At 38.3% G+C, this 11,577-nt stretch overlaps 1 protein-coding gene across 1 annotated transcript in view; it reads left to right on the top strand.

Moving 5' to 3' along the window:
• The first annotated feature begins 332 nt into the window (after window positions 1-332).
• PPP2R5E (protein phosphatase 2 regulatory subunit B'epsilon) overlaps window positions 333-11,577 on the top strand; it is a 62,582-nt gene continuing 51,337 nt past the window's right edge. The window contains exon 1 of the mRNA XM_026053730.1: window positions 333-490. Within this exon, the coding sequence (XP_025909515.1) occupies window positions 334-490 (157 nt within the window). The 5' untranslated portion in view covers window position 333. The remainder of the gene's footprint in view (window positions 491-11,577) is intronic.

The raw sequence follows: 11,577 nt of genomic DNA, 5'->3' as shown, positions 1-11,577 counted from the left end.
CTTCAGTTTTGGTTCCAGCCTACATATGTATGAAGTCCTTATTGACATAATCATGTCAACAATAAGTCTGAATTTATCCTGTTGCCAGGATTTTTGGCAAGTAAGAGATAAGTAAGAGAAAAGCAGCAGTACAATGGTATAGATGCCTTAAGTTCATTCCATAGAGGCTGTAAATATGTTGGTGGGTTATCACTTTTAACAGTGCGTCTAGGTGAGTTGTTAGAAGGAAAATGATGGTGAAAGAGAAGAGCTTTTGAAAAATGTAAGTTAATGTTTATCCGTTTCCTCCATTGGGAATATATTTTCTAATACTTGATTTCTTTCAGTAGGGATATGTCCTCAGCACCAACTACTCCTCCATCAGTGGATAAAGTAGACGGATTTTCTCGGAAGTCCGTCAGAAAAGCTAGACAGAAGAGGTCACAAAGCTCCTCCCAGTTTAGGTCTCAGGGCAAGCCTATTGAGTTAACTCCCCTGCCTCTGCTAAAAGGTAAGCGCAATAATATTTCTGAATAAATGAAAAAAAAATTACAGTTGACTGCTAAGCTCCAAGTAATCTATTGCCAGAAGTTGCAGAGAAATTTGCCAGTAATGAGAAATGGTTCATGCCAGAAATGTGTACATTTAAGCTGTACAGAATATTTTATCTGTGACTTGAGGGTGTGGTAACAGTTTGCAGTGCTTGTGGAAGTCTTAAATGCTAATGTTAACCCGCAGCATGGCTTGAATTACCCAGGCACAGGGTTGTGTTTGAATACTTGAGTTTGTGAATCCTCACCGGTTGACTTAAGTGAGCAGTACTTTTGGTAAGGGTAAATTGATTGTGAGCAGAAGAAAGCTGCCTGATTCCTGGGATGTCCCCTGGTAACGTGGACTTGCAGCCTGTGACTGTGGTGCCTAGTGCAGGCCATGGCAGTGTCTGGAATGACCTGTAGGAAAGTGTTGCTGCCTGAGGAGCTGGCAGCTTTTGTGACCCTTTCATAGCACCTGTGAGTGGGGAGCTCCCAACTCCAAGCTGCTGATGGGTTTTGAACTCAGAAGGTCCCATGAGCTTCAGCCTCTGAAGAGAAAAGATGCTTCCAAGGAGGTGTTGGGCCTGAGGTGCCACTGGTTGGAGAGAACTAGTCTCACAGTGCTCACTGAGGTTCTCCTGGCAGGTTTAAACTCCTTTCCTTTAATCTGGKAAAGAAAATGGTGATCCAGCATGTGACTCCGGAAAGGATGCCAGTCTCTCTGTAATACCTTGAGTGCTTCCCCTAAATTCCAGTTGTCACAGAATTTATTATAAATCCAGGGTTCAGGAGCATCTCAGAATTCTGTTTTTGTGATGAGAAAGAGTTGCTGTCCTGCCAGAAGAGTTTCTTTGAACAGTGAGTTCAGAAGAGCTTTGTGCAGTTATGTGAAAAACTTGTTACTGTGCTTGCTCTCTTTGCTTGTGGCCGCAAAGAAGAGCTGATGGTGATATTGGTGCTGATGAGTCAGAAGAATAATAAAATTAATAGACTTAGTATTAGACCTGTCCTGTTCTTGCTTTGGTCATATGTACAGTTCTCACATCCCCTCTCCTCTACCTATTAGACACATTTGGTAATCAGAGAATGAAAATATGTAACAAGTATGTAATTGCACTTCGGTKATTTTTTCTTTTTACCCTGCTTCTGATAAGAATAGAGTGCTTACAGAGTATGCACCTTAATGTGTGTCTTCTAATTTAAGTGGAAGAGGGATTCTGGGATTATTCTAGTAGAGTTTGTCATTAAAATATTTCCTTCTGTTGTATTCTTCTAAGAGCGCAGAGGTGGCCACAGTGGTTTGAAAGAAAGGTCTGTCTAGGGCCGGAGTGATGCTGCAGCAAAACCTCCCCCACCTGCAGCATGTTGTGAACTCAAGGTCCACCAGAGCCAGTGCAGTTGACTTTGTGGTTCCCAGTGTACTTTCTTTTTATGAAACTTTCTCCTTTGGTTTTATGAAAGTGTGATGAAGAAGCAAATGCTCTTTACAGTCATATTCAGGCTCAGTTTTATACTTTGGCAGGTAATTTCTGTTTCCCTACCCCTTCTGAACCAGAGCCATTAGTATTTTGAAAGAAGTTTGGCCTTTGGCTTAAATGGCTAAATTATCAAAGAGCATTTAGATTTATATAAAATGGATGTCACAATTATTTCGTCTATTGTAGTCCCATTCAGGGAATATACCAGCTGTGTGCACAAGCATAACAAAAATGCGGGTCTTATTTGAGGACCTGGTCTTGCAGAAACATAAACATATGCAGGTGTTTAATTTGACTATGGTAGCTAGTTGCACGGACTGAGATATAAAACTATAATAAGATAAAACAGACAGATGGGGGCAGAGAGTGTTGATGAGACATTTATGATTAGTGTCATAATGAGTTACACTGGTCAAGCTTCAAATTAAGAATCTGACCCTGCACGTTAGCATTCCCTCTTGGACTTAATGCGGATTCCCACAGGCACAGGATCTACCTGTGCAGATTAATTTGCAGGATTTGGGCCGAATAACCCATCTAAAGCAGCAGAGATTGCTGAAAGGACACTGACAGTTAAAAAATAGTGTTACTGTTCAGAAATTCTCCTGACCTCCATTGATATTGGTAGCATTCATGATTATTAAACCTGAAAGAAGTGAGGAAAGCCCTTGTCTTTTGCATTTGTTGTGCTTTCATTGGACAGTTGCTTGAAACTCCTAATCTTTTAAACTCTTAGGTTAATGTTTRTTTTCAAATGACTAAGTTCTATTACTTCAGTCCAGCTAACACGTGCTTTACAATTTTGTCCTTATTATTTGGGTCTAGCAAATCCAAAGAGAAGGGATTTTTGCAAAATAGTTCCTTAAAGCCCATGAAAAATGAGATCACCCTGGGAGGCTTGGAGTTGTTAAGTTTATTTAAACTTGCTGTTTTAGGTTTAATTCAAGTTTAATTGTACCTCTCTAGACAGTTTTTAGTATTGGCAGTCTTCAGAAGACTGGTCTTGAATTCAATCCTAAACACATTTTATACTCATAAAGGTGGGCCTTCTCATACAAACACATACATACTATGCTCATATATATATATATGTAATTTTATATATTATATATATGTTTTTTCTTAGTGTATTAAATATTGACAGGCTGTTTCTTCTCTGAGTAAGATTCTTATGGACTTCAGGTATCTTCTTTGATTGCAAGAATTGCAGAAAAATAGGTACATGTGTAGTCCATTCTTCCGAGGTTTTTATACTGCACTTGTCACCATAATGATGTGAGCAGTGTCCAGTAGTGTATTAAGTGAAGTGACCCCACATCTGTCACATCTGTTCTCATTCCTTACCCCGGTGACAATCGTTCATATACTGTGATTAGACAGACTTGTTTCGGGAGGGTTTTAATGCGTTGTGTTGCTTTTTGTGAACATGCATGCATGCGTTGCAAAAGCAAGTAGATAAGTCAGAGCTGCTAGTGTTTGTTCAGTAATAATAATGTTTCAGGGAGAAGAAAAGAAAAAAGGAAAAGATCTGTCTTAAATGTTAAGGACAAGTCTGAGTGATAACGTYGATGGCCTAAATCTTAATGATAATCTCAGTAGATTTAGGGAATCTAATGAGAACAACTGTGGGATTTTCATTATTGCTTATTCTACTAAAAAAGTATGGAACAGTGAAGTTGTTACTGTCTTTTTTTTTTAATTAGTACAAGTGTGTGTATTGCTTAGCTTCTTGTAAATAAACATTTTATGTATGTATAAAATCTGATATGCCTTCTGAGGCTCAACTGGGCTGAGCCTTCAAAGAACAAGCCAAAAAGCTCCTCTGTTCTCCTGCTTTAAAAGCTTGATTTTTTCTGATAATTTAGTTTTATCTGTATTTATTGCTTTGCAGCTAAATATATTGCCTTGTAACTAAATATAATTTGGCATTATCTAATGTTTTATATGACTAATACTGAGTATAACACTTCAAAAGCAGCCTTTTCTTCTTTAAGTGCAGAGGAATGGAACAAGAAAGTTTACATGGGGATTTGTGCTACAGCAGTCCTACATTTTCAACGTGTGCATTATGTAATGTGTTTCTCTCTGAGGTTCAGCTGTGTGTGCATCCTGCTCTATCTTAGATTGTTACGCCTTTGATTTTCACTTTCCTTTTTTAAAGAGGCTGTTGCTGTCCCCGAGGTAATTGGGTTGTGGCCGAACAGTCTTTTTGAGGGTCCYTTCTACGGGAGCAGATGCCTCCAGCTTTGTTCCTTGCTCCAACACAGCCCAAGTTAGTTAGCCAAGTTCGTGGTGTGCCTTAAATCATACTTGCTTCCTTGCTGGAGGGTTCTTTTACTTTCATTTTGTATAGGTGCTCATTTTATACTGAAGTATTTAGAGATACATCAGTGGGGATGCAACTGATTGGGAAAAAAACCCTGCATTTTAATACTAGTCACTCGAAAATGGACCCATTTCAGTCCTACCTGTGAAAGGAGAAGTGGGAGTTTATTCATTTTCCTGCCAGGATCTCTAAGGGGAGGGGAGTGTCTGAGGATGAAGATGTGCATGCAAATGTCTAGTGCAGATCACATACCTTATGAATAGATGTTCAGCATCTTGGGATTCTGGGCAAAAGTCAAACGTGTAATTCACAATAGCTCTCCCCAGCCATTAAAAATACATAAATTGGGTTAAGCAAGCCATCCAAAAGTAATATTGCTTAGATTTTAACTTGATGTATCCCATTTTTGAAATTTCAAGATGTCTATCTATTGTTTCCTTTCATTCTTCCCCGTTCTCCACTGACCTAATAAAATCAATTTACTTCCATTTTTTTCTAAAATTTGTCTATATCTAGATTGAAAGCAGGCTTCAGTTCCAAGTATAATTTGTATTTTAGGTAATTTTTCTTCCTTAAAATATGTGCTCATAACAGAAATTCTCTATCAACAATAACAATTGCTTTGCTACCTCAATATTATGAAATGTATTGAGCTTCTAATACATTTATCAGATAGTTTCCATGGCATTAAACAGTTGTTGTAGTGGCAACAAAAGAGCGCACTGCATAGTCATAAAAGGGGAATCTTTTTGCACTTGCTGTTTGCTTTTGCCTATTATATTATTTCCCTACAGATGAGATTTTATTGTAATATCTCTTTATGGATCCTATCTTTAGGTTAAATGCTGAAGTTGCTAAATGGTGAAAAATCCTGTCAACTTCAAAACACTTTTGTTTAAACACGAACTGCAAGATCTTGGTCTTCTCTTTCAAAACTAACTTCATTTTATTTATTTTTGCTTCTTGCAAATAAGATTTGAAAAAAAATGTATATTTTTCAGCATTATGAGTCCAAAATTGTACTTACAGGAAATAATTGTTATTTTCTGAGTAGCAGAAGRAGGAAGACGTGGCCCCTATAGACTGGTGACTTCTGTGGGGATTATCTACTTGTCACTTCTGTGCTATTTTCCACTTGCAAAGTTGGACTCAAAATATGGAAAGCTTTGTAAATACCAGTGAACTATTAATAAAATACCTAAGTGTAAACACTTTCTTCTAATTTATAAATAAGAATGTAGTTACATATTTTTAAAAAATGAATTTTACTATAGTTCCATAATTGGAAATGGCACTCAGGAGCCTTGATTTATTGACTGGAGGATGCCCTGGGATTTGGTTCGTGCTGCACATAATGAGTGGTGAATCAGACATCACTCCTGGAAGTACATTTAATAATTTTGCATTTCTGTTTGAAGTCAGTCTGGACAGAGTGGGTTGTYACTGTGTAAAGACTTCGGAATAGGGCCACGATCCCAAAAGGGAAAGGAATTATCCTATTATGTAATATATTGCTTAAGCTCTGTGGAGTTCTCGTCATGCATAATAAAATTTTTCACTCTTTCTTGTGCTCTTAGCAGTTGTTTTTTTGAATAGAAGTCTAACTTCTTAATTTTTTAAAAAATCTTATGGTTATACCGTTGTTTTTTTCAACAATCTTGAAGATTTCTGTTTCTGAAGTGTACTTGGTGCTTTAGAAAAAGCCATATACCAATTAAGTTCTGTCTTTCTATTAGTTCCTGCCTCCCACATCTGGAATTTAGTTTGGTAGAATAAGAATTCCCGTGCAGTAGTTGAAATGCTGCTTTGCACTTAAGATGCAAAGGRAGATAGTAAAGGAATGCATCTTTTGTTAGTCGTGTATTAATGAAGTAACGGTGAGAAATTGTGTAGTTAGCTTTGTTTTTCTAAACATCAATAATGAACCTGCTTTATTTCAGAAATGATAAAGGAATTTCTGATGAATACTGATCCRCAGGACTTATCCTGGTTTGATCCCTCTGTGATTGTGTCACTCTTGGTTGTAGATGCAGATATGTGGGGTTTRTTTTCTGGTGGCAGAGCTCGCTTGAGAAGTGCCCAAGCTTACGCCACCRTTCACTGCTTTCAGTTGTGCTGAGACAAGTGTTTATGGTGCTACAAAGTAAAACAGATCATTAAAACCAGAGCTGCACTTCTTCCCAGTCCTCTCCCCATTTTTTGTTGTTCTGCCTTTATAATTCCATGTGTTTGCTTTATCCAATGTCTTCTTGAACATTTAAATTGGCAGAATTGAACTGGGGGGGGGAACTTCCACATAGGGTTGGTAGCTTCTCTGCATGTGTTTTCTGTTGAGGAGGAAAAATACTGGATCACCTGTTGTTCTCAAAGGCTGCACAATTTATTTATTGGCTTTGTAGCTGCGCTTTGATTGAAAAATCACCTCTTTTGAGGGAAGTTGTGAAGTCAAGCTATCGGGGAATAGTTTTATCATGTAATAATGATTTACAGTAGTGGCTTGTTGTAGGCTTTTGACTAATCTGGTCTTATCTAATGAATAGTTGTGGGTATGTACTTTTAGAAAATATATATATTGTTAGATTTATTTAACAGAAATAAGAATAGAGATTTATTTTTTCACCTTGCATGTAGCATGTATTTTTCAAGTCACAGAATCACGGAATGGTTAAGGTTGGAATGATTAAAGTCATGGTATATCAGATGCTGATTAGTTTTCCCTTACATTTATTTGTATTGTGTGTATGTATTGTATGTATGTATTACATAGCATATATGATAATTTCATTTTCAAAACACTTGAATATTTTACAACTTTATCATCAAAATATTTTTATATAATAGGATCACTATGTTGCCTTTACACCATTTATTTTTGCCACTGATTTTATCCTTTCTGATCCATATGACAGGTCGTTACCATGGGAGTTTTCCTAGAATATCAAGTGCGTGGCACTTTCTCTAGCATGTGCAAGAGTTTGTGGCAGAGAAGGAACACAGATACACCTGGTTAGATAGGCAGAAGGTGAGGAAGAGGGAGAGAGAGATCCTTTCTGGATATCCCAATGAAAGAAGAAATAGGAGATTGCTGTGACAGCTGTTGAGCATCACTCTGCACACTGATAGCYGGGTTGGAACCGTGGCTTCATGTGCTCCATGATCTGAGGAGCTTGTTTTCATAATTTAATGTTGAGCATTGCTACTGAGCAAGTTATGAGTTGGAGGTAAACAGCTATTCTGTTTATAAAAGGTTCCTGCATAATTTGATGTTTTTCAATCATTAGATGTTGAAGATGTTATGAATTTAAAGGCTAGCATCCTGCTACTGAGCATCAATCACAGATACAGTGTTTTTTACTTGATGGGTTTGCAGAAGCTGATGTAAATCATCAGCACTATCTCGGAGATGATGAATAAATGCAGATAACTGTTTGTTCCTATGGTAAAAAGCTTCATTTTTAGGACTTGACACTCAGCTGGAGATAGTGTTTAAGSAGTCGGATACAGTAATTTTATCAGAAAAAATATAACACCTTCATGAAGACAAAGGTTAAACTGAAATTGAAGTTTTGCYGGAGAAGTACCATGCTATCAGATCCCAATTAAAACAGTGAAAGAAATAAAAACTTGTATACTTACCCGTGTTGTGCTATTCATTGTGACTAGTGGTCAAATATAAATGTAATTTGTTATCTGGTGGGAGAGAAATGTTACTTCAGTTATCCTTTCATAATATATTTAAGAAGACTGAGATTGTCATTAGATTTGCTATTTTTAGTGGATTTGCAACTCTTGCTTTTTTGATAAGAATGGGGAATAATGATTGATGTTATAAAGAAATGACTTTGTTTTGTGTTGAATGTGGCATTGGCTGGAWTATTACCAGGATGTCTTAGAGATGCTTTTACCTCTTTGATTGCCCTTTTCACCATGCATGTGGTTTCCAGCTGATCTGAACTATCCATTTGCTGTTTGGGATTTCTATGCATCTCTGCTGTGCCTTGAGTCTTATTTATATCGCCTTGACTTTCCTTGCTTGTTTATTCTGTTTGCTTGTACCAGGCTCGTATGGCCAAGATTTAAAATGCAGGTTGCTTAGTTTAACCGTAAGTGGAGACTACTGCAAGTCAGACTTAAAATGCTACAAATTAATATTGCAAACTGTTGAAAGAATGGGTGTTTATGATAATTATATRGCATTATCTTTCTTCTATGTTATCTAGGAGATGTAATGAGAATGCATAAACTTCTGTTAGTTTTCTCTGCCAGTTTAGTTCATGTGCTGTGTTCCCCCGTGGGGTATAGGTGTTGTATGTAGCCTCTTTTTAAAGAAGAAGGGTGATCTACAAAGTTCTGGCTGTCTTGAGATCTGAACAGTTAACTGGGTGTTTGTACAGAACATATTCTTCCCRTCTATGTGGAAAGGAAGATGCAAAAGATAATGATTGCAACTGAGACAATGTTTTAATCAGTGTGGTGAAGATAACTTAATTGTGGAATATTGTGAATGCTACCAAGGGAGAGTGTATTTGGCAGCTTGTTATCTTTGGCGTTTTCAAATAGTATTTTGGAGATAGATTTTAAAGACTTGGGTTGAGGTGATACTGTGTTACATGTTATCTTTGTTCATGTTCGTTTTCCACTTTTTCAACAGCCCTCACTCCACAGCTTCCTTTCTTTGCTSTTCATCACTGTCTTCATCATTCTTTGCACTTCTTCCAGTAACCTCTGAGGGATATCATGTACTTACTTTTCCACAAGAGGGTGATAAAACTCACTGAGACAAGTGAAAACAAGCATTCCATGTGGAGTGGATGGCAGCAATTACTAAGTTCTTAATACAAGAAAATTAGCTCTGTTTGGAAAGGAAGACGAAATGCTGTTCATCTTAAAATCCATCAATCTGTTACAGTGGTTGTTTGTGTGCACATTTGGAGACAAGATGAGACCTGTCAGGCAGAGATCCACCCTGTGAAGAGCATGCCAGCTCCATGCTGCCTTCGTCGCGGCAATCAGGGCTCTCTGCAAGAGAAAGTCTTCCCTTTTTCCCATTCATGCAGTGATTTTTCTCACCCTTCCTTCCCCATGTACTTTCTTGAGTTTTCCTGTTTATTATTAGAGGGAGGAGAGACCCCACCACTTATGGATATGGTAGAGAGGTGGTGTGGTTGAGCACCAGGGCTCTGTGTTTTAAATGGTGGAGACTGTGGCTAAGCTTGGARAAGTCTTGGAAAAGCCACTTAGTTKTCTYGGAATGTGCTTCACAGTAAAGGCAGAGTAGTAGACCTAGTAGAGAAAGCGTCAAGGTTGCTCTTAGCCTATGCTTTGAATGTCRTAAACTCAAAAAAGAAAATGTTCACTGCTGTAAACTGGTTCAGAATATCCTGTGAGCTGCCAGATTAAATCTCGTTAACCACAAGTAATAAAGAACTGCAGTGAAGTCCCTTAATATTAGAAATGGGATATATGTTTTGGGCTAGACATAAGCTAAGCAGCAAAAAGGCTCCTGGAAAAACTCTAGACACCTGATTATGATTAGTCAAAAGGAGACCTGKCAAGGAAGGAGAAAGCARCAAAAACTGCCTGTGGTTATGTTTACCCCATCCTCCCATTAGTGTATCGCGGAGTGAATTTTCAGGTCACAGAGAAAAAATTCTCACTGTTCCTCGATTTCAGGAAGAAAAAACAGATTCCCCAAATAATAAGCGAAGAAGATGCAGAGTAAATCTGCATCTGTATCTGTCTTTAAAGAGGACAACAACGATAGTGTTCTTTTCAAATATCTCAATATTTGTCTGTCCTTTGTAGCAGGACAGACTGCTGGACAGAGGCTGGAGAAATGTGTCAAACTTACTCAGAGAAGTCTGTTCCCTTTCCTATTTTTCCCATGTCCTGTTCTCTCTACCTACCAAGTGTGTAGCGAGCACAATCCAGGTTGAGAAATGGATTGGGAGCACCTTGCCCCTTGGGTGAGAAGTGCCAGGTTTCATCTGGGYGTCTCTAAATCTCAATGTCTCCGTTAGGATTTTCAGTTAAACCACTTGAGGGGGGGATATTAAAACACTTGAGGGGAATATCCCTCGAGCAGCCGCTCTACAGAAACAAACCAACCAAACCAAATTGTTCTTGCAGCGTCTGCCTGTCGTTCCGAGTTGCTTCTATAGGAGTGTAAAGAGATTAGAGGATGTGGGGGAATTAGTGTGTGATTCTAATCTATGTTAAGCAATGCAAAAGTATTTACCTTAAATTTTCAAGATACTCCTGTAGGTAAGGAATGTTGCGACCCTCTGGAAACAGAGACTGGAAACAGGTTTTGAAGTGTCTCTCAATGAGCGTGTTGCCTCTTCTCTTTCCTGCATGGTGAGGAGCAGCCGTTCCTGCCTCGGAAAGTTTCTGTAGGATCAAGGATCCTGCAGAGAGAAGGATTGACATGTCCTTCACAATAAATTCGGAGGTGACCTCGTTTGACATAAGGATGTTGTTGGTCTGCCCTTGTTTTGTGCGCTTGATCCTAGCGTGAAGAGGCATCTCACCACAGCAAAAACATGTTTGAGAGCCAGCGTCTTCAAAGTTATTTCACTTGTGGTGAAATGTGCCAAAACTTCATGGTCAATAAAAAGGAATCCGTTGGGAAGTAAACGTATTTTCATATTTATTTSTTTCTGGATTATTAATCTTGTTATTAAGTTATTAATCTTGTGAATTAAGGAAACCCTGATATTTCAAATAAAATTAATAGCGAAGTTTTATGACAAGAAGTAATATAGAGTAATAAAGTCCAGTCTTTTATTTTCCATTGCAGTTGTGCTTTTCAGATAAAACACTCGGTTCTTATTACTGTTTTGCCCGTTTGTTCTTGAATGTGTTGAGCAATGGCAACCGTTTTGCTTCCGGAGCTGCAGCCTAGAGCAGAATCGAGTGCCCACCTGCACGTGCTGCCTTTTGGGAGAGGAGCCAAAGTGGGGAAGGAGAAGTAGTTGGGTCTCCCCCTCATTCASTGAAGGTTCAGTGAAGGGGTGGGCAGGATTCCTTTGAATTTGTGCTACGTTTGTGGTTAAGGCCATTTTTGTGCATTGTTATTTCACAGGTTTCTTGTGCCCCTTGAATATTTATATTTGGGATGATTTTTCCCAGATGTATCAGTGGGTGTTTTTCCAAACTGAATTTGACTTTATTTTCTGGTTATCCAAGGAACTTGCTTCGGTTCCTCTGTATTATTTCTGCCTTAATTGCTACTGAAAGTTCCCTATTTAACGTCATCAGG

This window comes from Nothoprocta perdicaria, unplaced genomic scaffold (assembly GCF_003342845.1).
Source record: "Nothoprocta perdicaria isolate Ctin4 unplaced genomic scaffold, notPer1 scaffold_118, whole genome shotgun sequence".
In the NCBI taxonomy this organism is placed as follows: domain Eukaryota; kingdom Metazoa; phylum Chordata; class Aves; order Tinamiformes; family Tinamidae; genus Nothoprocta; species Nothoprocta perdicaria.
This window is presented reverse-complemented; position numbering and strand designations above follow the sequence as displayed.